The sequence below is a fragment of the Hypanus sabinus genome, chromosome 5 (assembly GCF_030144855.1).
Source record: "Hypanus sabinus isolate sHypSab1 chromosome 5, sHypSab1.hap1, whole genome shotgun sequence".
NCBI classification, from domain to species: domain Eukaryota; kingdom Metazoa; phylum Chordata; class Chondrichthyes; order Myliobatiformes; family Dasyatidae; genus Hypanus; species Hypanus sabinus.
In genome coordinates this window covers 48,448,879-48,470,208 of record NC_082710.1, presented here as the reverse complement: position 1 = coordinate 48,470,208, position 21,330 = coordinate 48,448,879, and the positions used below count along the sequence as shown (strand labels likewise).

The 21,330-nt window shown below is 39.9% G+C and overlaps 1 protein-coding gene across 1 annotated transcript in view; it reads left to right on the top strand.

The window, feature by feature from the left end:
• Positions 1–21,330, top strand: part of auh (AU RNA binding protein/enoyl-CoA hydratase) — a 190,520-nt gene that overhangs the window by 8,550 nt on the left and 160,640 nt on the right. Inside the window, exons 2-3 of the mRNA XM_059969913.1 lie at positions 12,438–12,505; positions 13,483–13,570. Of these exons, the coding sequence (XP_059825896.1) occupies positions 12,438–12,505; positions 13,483–13,570 (156 nt within the window). The remainder of the gene's footprint in view (positions 1–12,437; positions 12,506–13,482; positions 13,571–21,330) is intronic.

The following is a 21,330-nucleotide window of genomic DNA, read 5'->3' as shown; positions in this document are numbered from 1 at the left end:
TGCGGGACCTTGGCTGGAGAATCTTATCTCCTTCATTAACGAAAAGACTCGGCAGAGGATGTACTACTTTCAGCAGTTGGTAAAATCCCATCTTCCCCAGAACATCCTAGTACAATTCTACACTATCATCACAGAGAACCCTCATATCAGTCGTTACTGTCTAATCTGGAGCAGTATTCTCTCACAATATACGAAAACTACAGTGAACTGTCAGGTCTGCTGAAAAGCTTATTGGCTGTAGTCTGCCATCACTGCATGACTAGTATGTATCCAGAACATAGAAGTAGGCAGGGAAAAAAAAACCATTATGGACACTACCCATCCTGGAAACTGCCTTTTCCATAAAGTCCATTCTGGAAAGTGCTATTGGGTTATTAAAACAAAAACTTCACGCTATCTTAAAAGTTTCTTCCTCCAAGCAGATAATCTATTCAACCATTCCAGTTGGCCACTCCAACCCCTGCTATCAATTCTGACTGCACTTCATCCTCAACGCTTTAATCTACATATTATAATGCTGTTTACATCATAAGTAAATGCTGGTATTTACCTGTGCACATTTTATTCTATTTCTGTACTTTAACCACTAAGTTTATTTTTTTATATGTATAATTCTTTATTCTTATTGTTCAGTGTTTATTGTTACTTGTTGCACCAACACACCACAGCAAATTCCTAATACATGTAAATGTATGTGGCAAATAAAGTGATGTGGTAGAGTTACTGTTGTGTCATTGTGATTGCTTTAATGTGTTGGGCCCAGGATAGGTCCTCTGATTTGTTGATGTCCAGGAACTTTGAGCTGCTCAACCTTTCACTATTGACCCGCAATGAGGACTGGTGTGTATTCTCCTCACTTCCCCTATCTGAAGTTGAGAATTAATTCAGTGGTCATGCTGATGTTGAGTGTCTAGTTGTTGTTGCAGCAACATTTAATCAGCCTGCTAGTCAGCCAGTTTCTGTGTTTATGGTAACTCTTTTCCCCAGGTAAGTATTTTGCTAAAGATGTCTAAAAATTTTTTTTCTGTTGATGAAATTGGTCATCTGAGTTTTTCCAGTGATATTGAATAAATGGAATGCGATTAGCCTTATTTGACACATATACAATGAAACATGCAGTGATATTTATTGTTTGCTTCAATGACCAACATAGTCCAAGGTCATTGCACAAGTGTCTCTATGATTTCAGCAGCAACATAGCATACCCATAACATATAAAACCCAATCCTAACCTGTACATCTTTGGAATGGGGGAAGAAACCCAGGCTGTCACAGGGAGAATATGGAGATTCCTTACAGATTGCAGTGGGAATTGGACCCCAATCAGTAAATGCTGATACTGTAAAGTGTTGCGCTAACTGCTACACTACCATGCCACCCTAGTGAGATAAAATATGGCAGTTTGTATGCAGCAACCCTTTTGAAGTTCTTGTCCCTCTGTCCATGTAAAACCTACCATGGTGTAACACCTCACACTTGTCTTCATTAAATTCCCTCTGTCATTTGTCAGCCCATTTTTCCAGCTGGTCTTTCTCAGTGTCTTTCTCAGTGTCTACTACACCCCCAATCTTGGTGTCATTGGCAAATTTGCTGATCCAGTTAACCATATTATCATCCAGAGCATTAATATAGATGACAAACGACAACGGACCCAACACCAATCCTTGTGGTATTTAACTAGTCACATTCGCCCAGTCAGAGAGGCAACCACCCACCTCCCACTCTCCAGCTTTTCCTACAGAGTCATCATCTAATTCAGTTTACTACCTCATCTTGAATGCCAAGCAGCTGAACCTTCTAAACCAGCCCAACCTCCCATGGGGGGAGGGGGAATTGCTGCTTGCTGCCACTTATGCATGGGAGGGAGGGGAGTTGGGGAGATTACTTTGGAGTTCTAACATTTAACTGTCGTCCATTCTTTGGGGGTACTCCTCTGTTTTCCTTTGACAAGGTTCCGCATGGAAGGTTAGTTGGGAAGGTTCAATAGTCAGGTATTAATATTGAGGTAGTAAAATGGATTCAACAGTGGCTGGATGGGAGATGCCAGAGAGTAGTGGTGGATAACTGTTTGTCAGGATGGAGGCCGGTGACTAGTGGTGTGCCTCGGGGATCTGTACTGTGTCCACTTTTGCTTGTCATATACATTAATAATCTGGATGATGGGGTGGCAAATTGGATTAGTAAGTATTCAAATGATACTAAGGTAGGTGGCATTGTGGATAATGAAGTAGGTTTTCAAAGCTTGCAGAGAGATTTAGGCCAGTTAGAAGAGTGGGCTGAACGATGGCAGATGGAGTTTGATGCTGATAAGTGTGTGGTGCTATATTTTGGTAGGAATAATCCAAATAGGACATACATGGTAAATGGTAGGGCATTGAGGAATACAGTAGAACAGAGTGATCTAGGAATAATGGTGCATAGTTTCCTGAAGGTGGAATCTCATGTGGATAGGGTGGTGACAAAAGCTTTTGGTATGCTGGCCTTTTTAAATCAGAGCATTGAGTATAGGAGTTGGGATGTTATGTTAAAATTGTACAAGGCATTGGTGAGGCCAAATTAGGAGTATTGTGTACAGCTCTGGTCATTGAATTATAGGAAAGGTGTCAACAAAATAGAGCGAGTATAGAGGAAATTTACTAGAATGTTACCTGGGTTTCAGCACCTAAGTTACAGAGAAAGGTTGAACAAGCTAGGTCTTTATTCTTTGGAGCATAGAAGGTTGAGGGGGGACTCGATGGAGGTATTTAAAATTATGAGGGGGATAGATAGAGTTGATGTGGATAGGCTTTTTCAATTGAGAGTAGGGGAGATTCAAACAAGAGGACATGAGTTGAGAGTTAGAAGTTTAGGGGTAACATGAGGGGGAACTTCTTTACTCAGAGAGTGGTAGCTGTGTGGAACGAGCTTCCGGTAGAAGTGGTAGAGGCAGGTTTGATATTATCATTTAAAGTAAAATTGGATAGGTATATAGACAGGAAAGGAATGGAGAATTATGAGCTGAGTGCAGGTTGGTTGGACTAGGTGAGAGCGTTCGGCATGGACGAGAAGGGCCGAGATGGCCTGTTTCCGTGCTGTAATTGTTATATGGATATATGGTTTTTGTGGATGATTGCGAAGAAAAAGCATTTCAGTAGCTAATAAGATCACAAGATCACAAGACAAAGGAGCAGATGTAGGCCATTTGGCCCATCGAGTCTGCTCCGCCACTCCACAATGAGCTAAACTATTCTCCCATTTAGTTCCAATTTCTGGCTTTTTCCCCATAACACTTGATACCCTGACTAAATAGATACCTATCAATCTCCTCCTTAAACACCCTCAATGATTGGGCCTCCACAGTTGCATGTGGCAATGAATTCCATAAATCCACGACCCTCTGGCTAAAAAAAATTCTCATCTCTGTTTTAAATGGTACCCTCTAATTCTAAGACTGTGGCCTCTTGTCCTGGACTCACTCACCAAGGGAAACAACCTTTCCACATCTACTCTATCCAACCCTTTCGACATTTGAAATGTTTCTATTAAATCTCCTCTCATTCTTCTATACTCTAATGAATACAGTCCAAGAGCTGACAAATGCTCCTCATATGTTAGCCTCTGCATTCCAGGAATCATCCTCGTAAATCTTCTCTGAAATCTTCTACTCCAACATCAGTACATCCCTTCTAAGATAGGGGGCCCAAAACTGCACACAGTTTTCCAAATGAGGTGTCACCAGTGCTCCATAGAGCCTCATCAACACCTCCTTACTCATATACACTGTTCCTCATGAAATGATTGCCAACATAGCATTCACGTTCCTTACTGCCTATCCAACCTGGTGGTTAACCTTTAGGGTATCCTGCATGGGGACCCCCAAGTTCCTTTGCACTTCTGACTTTTGAATTTTCTCCCCACCTAAATAATAATCTGCCCGATTATTTCTTCTTCCAAAATGTACAACTGTACATTTCTCAGCATTGTATCTCATTTGCCATTTCTTTGCCCACTCTTCTAAACTGACCAAGTCTCTGTAACCTTTCCGGTTCTTCAACACTTCCTGCTCCTCCACCTATCTTAGTGTCATCTGCAAACTTAGCCACAAAAGCATTTAATCCATAATTGATATATAGTGTAGAAAGAAGCGGTCCCAACACCGACCCCTGCGGAAATCCACTAGTAACTGGCAACCAACCAGAATAGGGTCCCTTTATTCCCACCCTTTGCTTTCTGCCTATCAGCCAATGCTCCACCCATTCCAGTATCTTTCCTGTAATTCCAAGGGCTCTCATCTTATCAAAGGCTTTTGAAAATCCAAATACACACCATCCACAGCCTCTCCCTTGTCAATCTTATTTGAGGTTACCTCAAAAAATTCCATAAGACAATAAGACCATAAGACAAAGGAGCAGAAGTCGGCCATTCAGCCCATCGAGTCTGCTCTGCCATTTCATCATAAGCTGATCTAATCTACCCTTTAGTCCCATTCCCCCGCCTTCTCACCATAACCTTTGATGCCCTGACTACTCAGATACCTATCAATCTCTGCCTTAAATACACCCAATGACTTGGCCTCCACTGCCGCCCGTGGCAACAAATTCCATAGATTCACCACCTTCTGGCTAAAAAAAATTTTTTTGCATCTCTGTTCTGAATGGGCACCCTTCAATCCTCAAGTCATACCCTCTCATACTAGTCTCCTCCACCATGGGAAACAACTTTGCCACATCCACTGTGTCCATGTCTTTCAACATTCAAAATGTTTCTATGAGTTCCCCCCTCATTCTTTTAAACTCCAAGGAGTACAGTCCAAGAGCAGTCAAACGTTCCTCATATGTTAACCCTCTCATTCCTGGAATCATTCTAGTGAATCTCCTCTGAACCCTGTCCAATGTCAGCACATCCTTTCTTAAATAAGGAGCCCAAAGTTGCACACAGTACTCCAAGTGAGGTCTTACCAGTGGCTGACAGAGCCTCAACATCACATCCCTGCTCCTATACTCTATTCCTCTAGAAATGAATGCCAAAATTGCAGTCGCCTTCTTCACCATCGACTCAACCTGGAGGTTAACCTTAAGGGCATTCTGCACGAGGACTCCCAAGTCCCATTGCATCTCAGAACTTTGAATTCTCTCCCCATTTAAATAATAGTCTGCCCATTTATTTCTTCTACCAAAATGCATGACTATACACTTTCTGACATCGTAATTCATTTGCCACTTCTTTGCCCATTCCCGCAATCTATCCAAGTCTCTCTTCAGACTCTCAGTTTCCTCAGTACTACCGGCCCCTCCACCTATCTTTGCATCATCAGCAAACTTAGCCACAAAACCATCTATTCCATAATCCAAATTGTTGATATACAACGTAAAAAGAAGTGGCCCCAACACGGACCCCTGTGGAACACCACTGGTAACCAGCAAGCAACCAAAATGGGATCCCTTTATTCCCACTCTCTGTTTCCTGCCAATCAACCAACGCTCTATCCATGTATGTAACTTCCCAGTAATTCCACGGGCTCTTGTTTAGCAGCCTCATGTGCAGCATCTTGTCAAAGGCCTTCTGAAAATCCAAATACACAACATCCACTGCATCTCTCTTGTCTAGCCTACTTATAATTTCCTCAAAAAATTGCACTAGGTTTGTCAGGCAGGATTTTCCTTTAAGGAAAACATGCTGAGTTCTGCCTATCTTGTCATATGCCTCCAGGTACTCCATAACCTCATCTTTGACAATCGACTCCAACAACTTCCCAACCACCGATGTTAAGCTAAGATGTCTATAATTTCCTTTTTGCTTCCTTGCCCCCTTAAATAACAGAGTGACGTTTGCAATCTTCCAGTCCTCCGGAACCAGGCCAGAATTGATCAACTTTTGAAAGATCATTGCTAATGCTTCTGCAATCTCCACAGCTACTTCCTTCAGAACATGAGGGTGCATTCCATCTGGTCCAGGAGATTTATCTACCCTTGGACTATTCAGCTTCCTGAGTACTTTCTCTGTTGTAATTGTGACTGCACATATTTCTCTTCCCTGACACCCTTGAGTGTCCGGTATATTGCTGATTTCTTCCTCAGTGAAGACTGATGCAAAATACTTGTTCAGTTCCTCCGCCATCTCCTTATCTCCTATTACAATTTCTCTGGCATCATTTTCTATCGATCCTATATCTACTCTCACCTGTCTTTTACTCTTTATATACTTGAAAAAGCTTTTAGTATCCTCTTTGATATTATTTGCTAGCTTCCTTTCATAGTTCATCTTTTCCCTCTTAATGACCTTCTCAGTCTCCTTGTGTAAACTTTTGAAAACTTCCCAATCCTCTGTCTTTCCACTAATTTTTGCTTCCTTGTATGCCCTCTGCTTTGCTTTTACTTTGGCTTTGACTTCTCTTGTCAGCCACAGTGGCATCCTTTTTCCATTCGAAAATTTCTTTTTTGGAATATATCTGTCTTGCACCTTCCTCACTTCTCGCATAAACTCCTGCCACTGCTGCTCTGCTGTCCTTCCCACTAGTGTCCCTTTCCAGTCAACTTTGGTCAGTTCCTCTCTCATACCACTGTAATTTCCTTTAGTCCACTGAAATACCGACACATCGGATTTTGGCTTCTCTTTCTCAAATTTCACAATGAACTCAATCATGTTATGATCACTGCCTCCTAAGGGTTCCTTCACTTCCATCTCTCTAATCACCTCTGGTTCATTACACAATACCCAATCCAATACAGCTGATCCCCTAGTGGGCTCAACAACAAGCTGTTCTAAAAAGCCGTCTCGTAGACATTCTACAAATTCTCTCTCTTGAGATCCAGTGCCGATCTGATTTTCCCAATCCACTCGCATGTTAAAATCCCCCACAATTATCATAACACTGCCCTTCTGGCAAGCCTTTTCTATTCCCTGTTGTAATTTGTAGTCCACATCACTGCAGCTATTTGGAGGCTTGTAGATAACTGCCATCAGTGTCCTTTTACCCCTGCGATTTCTTAGCTCAGCCCATAAAGATTCTGTACCTTCCAATCCTATGTCAACTCTTTCTAATGATTTAATATCATTTTTAACCATTAAAGCCACGCCACCCCCTCTACCTACATGCCTATCCTTCCGATACACTGTGTATCCTTGGATGTTCAGCTCCCAGAGACATGCATCCTTTAGCCACGTCTCAGTGATGACCACGATATCATACCTGCCAATCTGTAACTGTACGACAAGATCATCCTTATTCCTTATGCTGCGTGCATTTAAGTACAACACTTTCCAGTATTTGGTACTTTTTGCACTGTAACTTTTTGTTTTGCAACTTTATTGCACTGCAACTCATCCCAATGGCTGCAGATTTGCTCCATCAGCTGCCTGTCCTTCCTGACATCCTTACTGCTCACTATCTTAGATCTATTTCTGTTTTCTCTCTCCTCCGCTCCATCATTCCGGTTCCCATCCGCCTGCCAAATTAGTTTAAATTCCAATAGGTTGGTGAGGCAGGATCTTCACTTCATGAAACCATGCTGGCTTGGGCCTATCTTGTCATGCACCTCAAGGTATTTCATAAGCTCATCCTTGGGGATCGACTCCAATAACTTTCCAACTATCGATGTCAGACTAATAGGTCTGTAAGTTTCTTTTTGCTGCCTCCCTCCTTTCTTAAACAGAGGAACTACATTTGTGACCTTCCAGTCCTCCAGATCCATGCCAGAGTCTATTGATTCCTGGAAAATCATTTCCAATGCCTCCACAGTCTCCAAAGCCACCTCCTTCAGAACCCGTGGGTGTGCCTCACCTGGTCCAGGAGACTAATCTATCCTTAGTCCATTTAGCTTTCCAAGCACTTTCTGTCTAGTAATCTTGACTGTACCTAATTCAATTCCCTGAGACCTCTGACTATCAGATATGTTGCTAATGTCTTTCACTGTGAAGACTGATGCAAAATACTCATTTAGTTCCTCTGCCATCTCTTTGTTATGCACTATAATTTCCCCAGCATCATTTTCAATTGGTCCTATATCTACTCGTGTAACTCTTATACTTTTAATATATTTTTAAAAAACTCTTAGTGTCCTTTTTTGTGTTAATTGCCAACTTCCTTTCACAATTCATCTTTTCTTTCCTAATGACTTTCTTAGTTTACTTCTGTAAGTTTCTAAAAGTCATCCAGTCCTCAGTTTCCCCTCTGAGTTTTGCTTCCTTGTACGCCGTCTCTTTTGCTTTTATTTTAACCTTAACCTCTCTCATTAGCCACATTTGTGCCGTTTTTCCATTCATGATTTTCTTTTTTTTCTTGGAATATATTTTTCCTGCACTTATTTGTTGTAGGAATTTCATCCAATTCGGCTCTACCGTCCCTCCATCTAGCTTACTTTTCCAGTCAACTTGGGCCAGTTCCTCTCTCATACCACTGATATTTCCTTTGTTCAACTGAAATATCGATGCACCTTATACCAGCTTCTCCTTTTCAAATTTGAAACTGAATTTAATCATATTATGATATAGGACTTGATGTTTCAATCCCTATGATAAGTCAGCACTCTCAATGTTGGCAGTGGGCTTGGAGTGGTGACAAGGAGGGTAGGTACCTCATCGAGGTCATTAGGTGGGCACCCTCCTTATTTGACATTTTGTTGATAAGCCCATGACGTCTCCAGAGGGCTCAACGGTGCTATCTGGCATCCCAGATACACCCTCCTCAGTTCCATACCCTCCTGTCTTCATCTTGCAGCCCAGCTGCTGTCTTTCCTTTTAATCCAAATCCATTTACTGCGTTCTTCTGTTGCATTTGACAAGGACTTGATTGCTTTTGGAGTGAATAACCCCTCACCCCCATCTTCTTCAATAGACTGGTCGTAGATGTAGCCATGAATCCCCTGCATCCCACTTCTACAGGGAAAATCTTGGTTTTCTAGCCATTCTGGGCTGCTGCAGTTGCCAGTTCAGAGTACTTGGTCTTTTTCCTCTCATAAGCTTCTTCAACACCATCTTCCCATGGTACTGCCGGAGTGTTGTAGCTGTAATGTCTGGGGGAAACACAAGCTTTTCTTCCAAGTCCATGTACATTTTCCAATCCCGAGCAACCTGCAGAATGCTTACCTCTTTTGATGTTATATGGTGCTCTGGAGGTTGGCTGCTGGTACAGACTGTTTAATGTGAACATTTCTTGGCGATGTTTGTGGTGATCCGCCTCTGTTCCAAGATTGATGCCAGCTGTCTGAGAACTTGGTTATGCCACCAAGTGTACCGCCCCTGGCTGAGGCTTGTGGTGCATCCTGTAAAATATATATTATATACATTTCTCTGACATTAAATGTTACCTTTGAAACCTTTGAAGCCATGTGGGACCTTAGCAAAGTCCATGTAGACAACATCCACTGCCTTGCCTTTATCAACTTCCTGGTAACTTCTTAAAAAAAAACTCTTAAGGTTGGTTGGACATGATCTACTATGCAAAAAAACCATGCTAACTATCCCTAATCAATCCTGTATATCCAAATACTCATATATCTGGTCCCCTAGAATAGCTGCCAGAATCTTTCCCACTACTGATGTCAGGCACACTGGTCTATAATTTCCTGGTTTATTCTTGGAGCCTTTCTTAAACAACAGGACAATATTAGCTATCCTCCAATCCCCTGGTACCTCACTTGTTGCTAAGGATGATTTAGCTATCTCTGCTAGGGCCACAACAATCAATGCACTTGTCTCCCACAGGGACTGAGGGAACACCTTGTCAGGCCCTGGGGATTTGTCCACCCTCATTTGCCTCAGCAAACACCTTCACTGCTGTAATCTGTACTGGGCTTATGACCTCACTGCTGCTTTGCTTCACTTCTGTAGACTCTATGTCTATGGAACTGCCAGTCCTGCCTCTCCAGCAATGAAGTCTCGCTAATGGCTGTGATATCATAATTCAGTGTACTGATCCATGCCCTGAGCTCATCTGCTTTTCCTACAATACTTGCTGCATTGAAGTATATGCAACTGAGACCATAGTCACACCACGCTCAATCTTTTGGTTCCTGAATTTGTCTGAGGTCTTAATAACATCTGTTTCTACCATCACCAGTCACTCCACTGTCTGTTCTGGCAATCTGGTTCCCATCCTTCTGCAACTCGAGTTTAAACTTGACACCTCCCCCCACTAGGATATTAGTCCCCCTCTAGTTCAGGGGCAAACTGCCTTTTCTGTACAGGTCCCACCTTCCCTAGAAGAGAGCCCAATGATCCAAAGATCTGCAGCCTTCTCTCCTATACCAGTTCCTTAGCCATGTGTTAAACTGTATGATCTTGCTGTTTCTGGCCTCACTAGCACGTGACACAGGTAGCAATCCTGAGATCACAAGCGTGGAGTCCTGTCTTTTAACTTACTTCCTAACTCCCTGAAGTCACTTTGTAGAACTTTGTCCCTTTTCCTATCTATAACATCGGTACTATATAGACTGTGACTTCTGAATGCTCACCCTCCCAACTAAGAATGTCCTAGACCCTGGCACTAGGAGGCATCTGGGAGTTTTGTTTTTGTCCACAGAACCTCCTTTCTGTTCTCCTAACTAACAAATTCACTATCATGACTGCTCGACAGGTCATGTCTTCTCCCCCCCTTCTGACCCACAGAGCTAGACTCAGTGCTGGAGACCTGACCACAGTGACTTAGTGACCTGACATAGTGACCTCTACTAGGTAATTGCCGCCAACATTATCCAAAGTGGTATTAAGGGGATAGTCACAGGGGTACTCTGCACTGGCTGTTTAACCCTTTTCACCCCCCTGACTGTCACCCAGTTTCCTATGTCCTGCATCTTGGGTGTTATTATCTCTCTATATGTCCTGTCCATCACCCCCTCAGCCTCCCAAATGATCCAGAGTTCATCTAGTTCCAGCTTCAATTCATTAACACAGTCCGTTAGAAGCTGTAGCGGTATGCACTTCTTGCAGGTGAAGTCATCAGGGACTTCACATCCTGTAAGAGGAGCATTTATCCTGCCTGGCATCCCCACTGCTCTAAATACGCAATAATGAGTTTAACTGTGCAATTATAAAGAATGAAACAATAAACTGAAAAAAATCTACCTGCAGCTTTTCACCTTCTCTCACTCAAACCTTGATGAGCTAACGCCTCAAATCTCCATTCTAACACTGACTACTCCAACAAAAGCTGCTCCATTTGCCCTTGCCTTATTTTTGTTTGGCCTTGCTAATGAATCCTTATCTCTGATTGGCTGCTGTTCAAATACAAAAACTCCTGCAAAGCACTGCTTTTGACCGCACACTCGCCAACCGGTGTGAGTCATTTCTCTTGTTCCCAATCTCTGATTGGCTGGGAATGAATATGTTATGGATGAGGGATTTGGCAAGGTTAGGGGAAAAAAAAGAGTATTTTAAGATTGAGAACCTGATTTAGAATATTGAGCACAGAGCTGAAGACTGAATGTGACATAGATATGGCCAGTTAAATTTTGGATCAGCTGAATTTTATAGGGATGGGTGGGTGGCTGTACACTAGTTGAATTTGTCAGATGTAAGGGATGGAAATAGTCCATAGCTAGGGAAATGTATGAAATGCTGCAAAATCTAAAATAGAAACAGAAAATGCTGGAAATGTTCAGCAGGTTAGGCTGCATGTGTGAGAAGAGATCAAGAACTCAAAACTGAAGTAAATCTTCTCTTCCATTCATAGGATTTCAGATATTTCTTGTTACTGAGTTTGAGCTCATTGGCCCAAGGTACATTATAGAATAACAACATAACTTTCATAGTCTTCCACATTATTCCATTATAGAAGGAGGGTTGAAAGATACTAATTAGATCTTACGACATTACCTAGCTCCATACATTGGTATGTGTCTCAATTGCACAGAACAGAAGTGCAGCTGGTAGAGCCACTGCCTCACCCAGGTTCAGTCCTGACCTTGGGTGCTGTCTGTGTGGAGTTTGCAGATTCTCCCTGGAAAGTGTGGGTTTGCTCTGAGTACTCTGGTTTCCTCCCATCTTCCAAAGATGTGCAGGTTGGTAGGTTAATTGGGCACTGTAGTTTGACTGAGAGTGTCAGTCAAGGGTAGAATCTAGGGGGATGCGATGAGAATAAAACTGGAATTCTTGTAAGATTAATGTATTTGGGTACTTGTGAATGTTGAGAACCAAAGGGCCTGTTTCTTATGGATCTCCTCATGATTTTATGATTCCATATTCTGGAGACTAGTTTACTTTGATTTATGCAAACAATGTAGTCCTTCTGCCTTTTTTAAAATTCAATATCTCTGCATAACTGTCCTCAATTACAAATTAACTTCATTCTTATTTTGTTAATGTAATGTTTTCTGATTTCACAAACTCCCCTTTAATCTCCCTATTTAATCTTTATTCCTCTTAACTGGCATTAGGGATTTAGTTTAATATTTAACTTTAGTTTATGAATTTACAAAAATTATAAAAGGGGTAGATTATTTTCATTTTTTGTATTTTAACAGGAATTGTTGTACTTGGAATAAATAGACCACAGTCCAAAAATGCATTCAGCAGAAAACTTGTGGACATGGTAAGCACAAGCATGCACTTGCATTTGTATATATTTGGAAGGGCAAGGAACAACTAGGAAAAGTCCGTTGGTCATTTATCTATTAGTTATTTATTATCTGGCATCATTCGAAAATGGTATTTGCTGTTTTCTAGTCTCTTCCCCCCCCCCCCCCGCCCCCAAAAGACTACTAAACAGATAATGGTGGCTCTCAATTTAGAAAGGCGATGGGACAAATCTAGATAGTTACAAATTAATTTCTGAGAATTAATTTCTGAGAAGAAAGGAAAAAAGGAAATCCCCAAATCTGAAATACAAAGAATACTTAAATTTGGTTTGAAACTAGACATGCTGCATGAACTTTATCCAGTTCTTTGAAGAAGTAAGGAAGTCTAGTAATTGCAGATTATTAGACTGTCAAAAGGCTTTGAAGTAGTGGATTAATAATTCATGACTGGACCCTTAATATGATTAGTCAGGCCATGTAACAAGCTGAAGAACAAGGTAATGTTGCCAATTGAACAAAATGAAGAATGTTACAATTAAGTGTTTTCTCTGAGATTGATGGAAATTGAGAAATTTTTTTTTGAGTTGTTTATTTTGCCACTTATATGAGTAACTTACACTTGGAAAGAGATATACAATTTCAAAGTTTGCACATGCTGTTAAATGGGTGGACTTAATTCTGAGAAGGCTGCAAAAATATATGGCATAAATATTTGTTCAGTATAGCATGTAAATCGCATGTTTATTATACAGATAAACATTCAATGCTGCAGTTTGGTGGGAGAAATGATAATTTTCATTGTGGGGAGAGGAAGAGAAGGAACTAGTAGATGAAAGATCAAAGGTGCACATATTCAGAAATCACTGAAGTACCATTGACTCGGGGATAATGTTTGCTTAATTGAGCTGAACATGGGCATACAACTATATTGGTTTAACATTGTCCCTCGGAATCTTTGATTTTATATGTTAATGTGTTTTCTCTTATTTAGATGGCAGCAGCAATAGAAGAAGTGAAATGCGATAATAATGTTCGAGCTGTTATATTGCGCAGTGAGGTACCAGGCATATTTTGTGCAGGTTTGTCATCAGCATTAGCTTTCAAATAAGTTTAAACAACATGCCTCTATATGAAAACCATTTTGTTAAGTCTTTCTAAATGACTATAAAATATTTGAAAAAAAATTATTTAGCATTATTGCTTGCTTGATTTGTAATGCATAAGAGCATAAATGCCATTTTTATTTTTAATATTTAATTTTAAGTATGGTTGAAAAAATATAGATGTTTAATAACAGCTTTTTCAGTTGATAGTGAAATCTTGTAATAAACAATTCAGAGTTCTTTTGGATACAGAGTAATATCAGGTGATGAAGTTTTTGATTATTTATTTGGACCTGGGAGACAATGCTGCCTTGCTAGCCAAGATACTTGAAAAATTGCAGGAATGTTGTCACACAAATTTAACACTACAGAAAGAAATATTGGGACTGGTGACCAAAATCTGATGAAGAAGAAATTTTAAGGATTTGATTAACAAATCAAGGGAAGTTGGTGATGTGTATGGAGAGAAAAGTGAGACTTGCAGCATACATAGCTGCCATTGATGGATCAAAGCAAATTAAGGTTAGGAAAAAATAGAGAAGTAGGGATAGGCGATACAGGTGAACTGTGACTTCTATTATTTGTGATTACATCTGACTTTCATTATTAGAATGTTTCATATTTTGGAATTTCTCAAAACAAATTTTGAGGAAAGTATTGCAATTTGGAGAATTTGCTTAGACAGGTAATTTACAACTCTTTTCTGGGATAACCACCACAGGTGTTTCAAAATGGTTAACTGTTCAGATTTGCATGTATTTAGGACTTGGGTAGATACTGAAGTTCAGCTTTCTGCTCCTGTGAACTACTGGCACTGGAACATTTGCATTGCACCAGTGAGTAATTCATGGAATTTATTGCGATGTTGAACTCACGTCCTCAGATTTCTCTGTTCTCACATTCTAAAATCTGTATACTGAGACTGTAGCAAATAAAGCAGTCTTATTTAAAATAAAGGAAAGAAATAGCTGGCAAAAGAACAATAATTAGACTGTTTTGTTTTATGTAATTGGTTTTATATGGCAGAACAGCTTTATGACATGCTTCACCCTTAAATAAAATGATGACAATTTATCATTTATCATTCTTTTTCACCCAGAGAAGTTTAATTTTTTTTCCCGCTTTTGTAGTGGTCTGTAATAACTTTTTATAAGGTTTGCTTTATATTTAATGGACTAAAATATGAAAGTAAAACAAAACTTTAATATGTGGTTGATTATCATACAATTTTGTCAACTTGTAAAGTACTAAATTGAATGATGTGGTGCTGTCTATTTACAAAACTTGTCCCTTACTTCACATTTTGGACTATTATAACTTATAATTTGACCTTTCAATGTCTCTTCAAAAATTGCCTTTGTGACAGCAAAATTAAAGACTGAAAACATTAAAGGAGATTTTTGTTAATGGAGATTTTCAGGACTTGAATTGTTCTGTAAGAAACATAACCAATCATATTCCCCTCTTGCTGAACTGTCCTGTTATTTTCCTTCTTCACATTTTGTCAACTTTTGTTTTTCACCTCATTCTGTTCTCTTTAATCTTCTCTTCTTCCCTCTAGCCATTGCCTTGCTGCCCAATTGAAACCAAGCACTCTATTAGATAATTTAAAAATCAAGCCAGTGCAAAATAATTTGTAAGTAACACTCACAAAATGCTGGAGGAATTTAGCAAATCAGGCAGCACCTATACAGGGGAATAAACAGTCAATGCTTTGGGAAGAGATCCTTCATCAGGACTGGACAGGAACAGGGTAAAAGTCAGAATAATATGGTGGCGGAGAGGGACTGAAGTAAAATGCTGGGAGGAGTAAGTGGAAAGGGTAAACGGCTGAAGATGAAGAATTGGAGACAACAGTGGACCAAGAAGAAAGGAAAAGAGAAGGGAAATCAGAACTTGTTTTCCTGTTTGTCTGCTAAATCTTTGCCCTTTCATCCCTGTCAAGATTTTAGATTCTGCCCTTGCTAAGACCTGATGGAAGATCTAAACGTGTGGGGAGTCCCAACACCACTGGGACCTGCTCTGTCAGCATAAACTGAATTTACCAGTATGTCCTGGAGTTGAGTATTTTATTTGTTGCTGTGAGGTACTCTGGAATTGTGAGTTTTACTTTCTGAATGCCAGTAGTTCCAATCATAATCTTTTAGCAAAAATTAAGCAAGATATAACTCAATAACCAGTTGCATTGGTTTCATAACTATAGCACTAAGGCAGTACTGCAATTGATAGTGAAAATGAAGTTTAACATTTGGTCCGCTCCACAGAAGGGCTGAGTGAAATTATTATTTCAGTTGTTCATATTTGTTGTAATGCGTTTAATATTGTCCTATCTACCCATCTCTTCAGCCTTTTTTGTCAGCAAAAGTATTTGGGTAAACACCCCAATTTTTTGATGGTCGCCTTTCTTTTTTTTTAAAAAAGCCATCAATCTCTGAAGCTTTATGTATGCCTTTTGCATTATAACTGTTGTTATTCAGGAAAAACCTGTTCTCAGACTTTTAGTGAATAGTTTCATTTGGTGATTTATTTTGTAATATTTCTCATTGTTCATTGCCATTGGGTGCAGTTTTCTTCTACAAGTTCTCTTTGAGCAAGAAGAACTATTGTGGTATTATTTATTTCTATTTAATACTATTTGGGCTTCCTAATACTACACTATTTTTATGTAACATTTTAAGGTTTACGAACACAGGATCGAGTTTGTTTCTAATAGTGCATTACAGTAAAACTGCAGTAATCAGCTCCCTGAATATTTAGAAATCCTGGTGTTTTGGTATTTGGCTTATAATGTGTGTACTCCATTCTATGTAGCAAGGATCGCAATTCCCATGTAGCTGAGCTTGGGGTTCTTGCACTTCCCTCAAATCTGCTGGGACCTCCTTTGCATTCTTGAATGAAAGTCACCAGGTTCTGTTTCCTGCATTCCCTTGAAACTTAACAGATTTGCTGGAAAAGTGATTTTATTTGGAGGAAGAAAGTGAATTAAGGGTATGAAAGAAGAGAGTATATGTATGTGTTTAATGTGCAAGGAGGCATTTTTTTCTTAACACAGTAGTTGATATTTGGAACTCACTGCCAAGGTACATGATGGAATTGGACACCATCACTAAGCTTAAATGACATTTAGACAGGCAGAGCAAAGAACGATATGAAGCTAATAAGGTCAAATGGAATTAGTGTATAGGGACAGAAACAGTTGTCATGGGTGGGTCAATCAATCAGCTCTGTGTTATCCAACTCTACTTGGGAAGTGCATCAGAGTATTAATTGGAATAACATCCACAGTCCCAAAAATCTGCTAGTCTGGCACCTCCAGTTCCAAGGTCTGATGGATTAAACTCATTTGTTGACTGTCATGAACTTAGAAGCAATGGCAAAATGCAATTCTCAGAATAATGAATAATTTTATTACATATTATAGCATGGGTTCACTGAGTACTGGAGAATTTACTGAACTTTACCAATGAGTAAAGTTTTATTTTAAAATTTATAACCAATGCTAAAATTCGTAATCATTTGAATTTTCAATTCAGTATAAGCTTTGACACATTGCCACCATCTGTTCTTGTGAAAATGTTTGTAAGGGTTTTATTATTTTAAAAAAGAGCCTGTTATACATTTTGAATTTGTAATGAACAATGGCATTTTTTTTCTGCAAATATTTATACAGCTGAAAATTGAGATACATTGAAAGTAGCAGAGGAAGCTCAACATTCAAAATAGTACATTGCTGATGCACACAGCTTTTTGGATAATTTAATTATGTTTCTTTCTATATGATCCTGCTGTTTATTCTGGTTAATTGTTTTTATAGTGTTCTCATTGTAATCAGAACTTTCCTAGGAAATCTGCAGAGAAGTGACAGCCAAGCTGTTTCCTGATTCAGTGAATTGATATTTGTAACAATGTGACAACACTAGTTAAGTAGCAATTTCCTGAAAACAACATTGCAGCAATAATGACAATTTTTTTTTACAGTTTGAGTGACCTGCATTAGAAACCATGGTTTTCTTCTGATTAACATGATTTGAAAAGAACACGTTTTTAATTGCCTAATGATTAAGGGTACGATACTGCAATTGCTTTAGGTTTAGTTGATATTTAACTGAAATAGTAGCAGAATGATGCATTTGATCTGTCTTACTAATTCCTGCTCCTGATCTGGCTAATTATAAATCTTCAAAATATCTTGATGATACTCTGTATTTACAGGTGATGTGCTGAAAGGGAAACAGTTAAAGTCAGTGAAGTTGAATCAAAAATTAAAATGACCATGATAAATGTAAACATTAAAATCCAGTGATCCATATTAGATCCTGACCATGGGTGTAATATTTGTGTACATTGTTCTTGTGACTGCAGTGGTTTTGTTGGGATTCTCCAATTTCCTTTTACTTCCCTATGATGTATTGATAGTTACATTTGTATAGGTAGCTGGCAAACGAATCAAAAGGGAGTGATAGCTATGTGAGAAAGAATTGGTTATAGTGAAATAAGATGAAAGGGATTGAATGCATCCTTCAGATGGAAGCAGGCATAGACTCGATGGGCTGAATGGTCTTTGTAACAAGTAAGTTAAGATTGGGAGAAGTGGGGAGGATGAGTGAAACAGACAAAGTTTCTGGTAGGGGACAAAAGGAGAAATTAACTCTCATAAGGGTTCAAAGTGCAAGATTGTGCAAAGGCGATAATGGGGCTGAAATTGAAACAGTATTCATGGCTATCCAGGGGCATAGCAGGATCCGATTGAATTATTAATCTTGGCCCTGATGAATGATCTTAGCCAGAAGCTAAGATCCATAGATGATGTCTGGCCTGCTGAGTTCCTTCAGTATTTTGTGTGTGTTAATGTTGGTGTTGTGTTTGGAAAGTTGCAATGTGTCAAATCAGAAAATAACATCTGCACAAGGATCAGCTCCCTTGAAATTTTTTGACCTCTGCTTCTAAATTGTGCCAAAATTAAAGTACGATAATAAATGATAAATTCAAACTATAGGTAAATAGCAGCTTGAATCATAATTGAGACGAGAAATGATTGAATGCACACAGTTCATATAAATTGCATTTGGTCTACCCAGTGTAGATGAGATGAGATTATGAACAGTGAGTAGGAGAACACTAAATTGAGAGAAATACAAATAATTGCCTGATTGCATCTTGCGGCCTTTGGGAGGAGTATAAAATCCGACCGTGAGCTTGGAGTGAACCAGCAAATCAAAGGGGGAATAGTTCCTTCAAAATGCTGAAAGAAAAGGATAGTATATCTTCAGTGGTGGCATTATGCTGAATGTGCTTGGAATAGCAGAACAAGATCATTATGAAAGCTGGAGGCTGAAAACAAGGGAAAAGTCTGTCATGTCTCTCGTGATGGAGGTGAAGGGTTGAAGGCAGAATTTGGAGAAATGGAGCAGTTATTTGAGGGCACTGTCAACCTGTACTCAATGGAGGATGGTACTTGGTGGAGGAAGTAGAGTAGAGAGGTGCGTTTTGATTAGCGGGAAATTATGGTAGTACTTTGAGAACATATTCCTGTGTCAGGGAGGTAATTCGGTAAGGCTATATGGGTAGAAAATAGAATACAGTAATCACCTTGACGTGATTGTACTGCAGGTCCACCGACAGTCATTGGGACTTAGAAGAGTAAACATGTAGAGCAATGGCATTTCTCTTTTGTGATGACTGTATTGCTGAAGGATGAGGCAGAATTTAAGAGCCCCCAAGAAAATTTTCTTAAGTATAGTATAGATGGCAGAATTAGAGGGGGCAACACTTGGCCAACCATTTGGAAATGATGCTGGGCAAGTAGCCAGTTTGTCAGTGGAAGAGCGCTTTGTTAAAGTTAACGTCCAGAATTGGATCAAAATTCATTGTTGATGATGTTGGATGAGAATTTGCAGAAATTAATTGGGACGGGCTATGGGAAGGTATAAGGATGTCTGGCCAGTGTAAGCATTTTAAAAGAAAAGTGGAGCCTGGTTGATGAGGGATATTAAGACTCCATTCAGGAAAATGAAGAGGCGCATGTCATGTACAGGCAGCTGGAATTATGTGAGGGAGATAAAGGATGTAGGAGTAAACTTAGAAGGAAATCAATAGGACAAAAAGACATGAGATGGAATTCTCCTTTGTTTTTTCTGCCAGTGCTAAGAGGTGTTAAAACTATTTTAAGAGCAAAAGGCTAATAACTAGGAAGAGAAATTTGTAGTTGTTAATTTTGAAATATGTCGTGTATAGGCAGCTGGAATTAAGTGAGCCGAGATAAAGGATGTGGGAGTAAACTTAAGAAGGAAGGAGGATTGGAGAATGGCAAATGTAGTTCCCTTGTTTAAAAAAAGGTGATAAGGAGGATCCTGGGAACTATATACCAGTCAGTCTTAAGTCAGTGGTCTGCAAACTATTGGAAAGGGTTCCTAAAGATAGGATCTACGAGCATTTGGGGAGGTACAGTCTACTCAAGGATAGTCAACATGGCTTTGTGAAGGGAAGGTCGTGCCTCACAAGCCTAATGGAGTTTTTTGAAGAGGTAACAAAAGAAATTGATGAGGGTAGGGTGGTAGATGTGGTCTACATGGATTTTAGGAAGGCATTTGACAAGGTCCCTCACAAGAGACTCATCCAGAAAGTTATGAGGCATGGGATCAGTGGAATTTTGGCTGTTTGGATATAAAATTGGCTTACAGGAAGAAAGCGGAGGGTAGTAGTGGAAGGAAAGTATTCTGCCTGGAAGTCGGTGACTAATGGAGTGCTGCTCTTTGTGATTTTTATAAATGACCTGGATGAAGAGGTTGAAGAATGGATGAGTAAGTTTGCAGATGACAAGAAGATTGGAGGAATTGGGGCTGGAGCAGTAGGTTGTTGAATGTTACAAGAGGATATAGACAGGATGCAGAGTTGGGCAGAAAAGTGGCAGATGGAGTTCAATCTGGATAAGTGTGAGTTGATGCATTTTAGAAGGACAAACCAGAAGGCTGAGTACAGGGTTAATGGTCGGTTACTTAGGAGTGTGGATGAACAAAGGGACCTTGGGGTTCAAATCCAGACATCCCTCAAGCTGCACAGGTTGATAGGATAGTTAAGAAGGCCTATGGGATGCTAGACTTCATTAATAGGGGGATTGATTTCAAGAGTAGAGAGGTCATGTTACAACTCTACGATTCTCCAGTGAGACCACACTTAGAGTATTGTGTTCAGTTCTGGTCACCTCATTATAGGAAGGATGTAGAAGCTATGGAGAGGGTGCAGAGATTTACCAGGATGTTGCCTGGATTGGAAAACAAGTCTTATGAGACAAGGTTAGCAGAGCTGGGACTTTTCTCTTTGGAGTGTAGAAGGATGAGAGGGGACTTGATAGAGGTCTACAAGATTTAGATAGGGTGGATAGCCAGTACCTGTTGCCCAAGGCACAAATAGCAAACACTAGAGGGCATATGTACAAAGTTAAGGGAGGGAAGTTTAGGGGAGACATCAGGGTTAAGTTTTCTACACAGAAGGTTGTGGGTGCCTGAAATGACTTGCCAGGGATGGTGGTGGAGGCTAAAACATTAGGGGTATTTAAGAACCTCTTGGACAGGCACATGGATGGAAGAAAAATAGAGGGTTACGGGGTAGTGTGTGTTTAGTACTTTTTTTAAAGGAAACTATGAGTCGGCATAACATCGAATGCAGAAGGGCCTGTACTGTGCTGTAGTATTCTAATGTTCTAATGTTCTAGCTCTCTGGCATGGATGACTTGGACC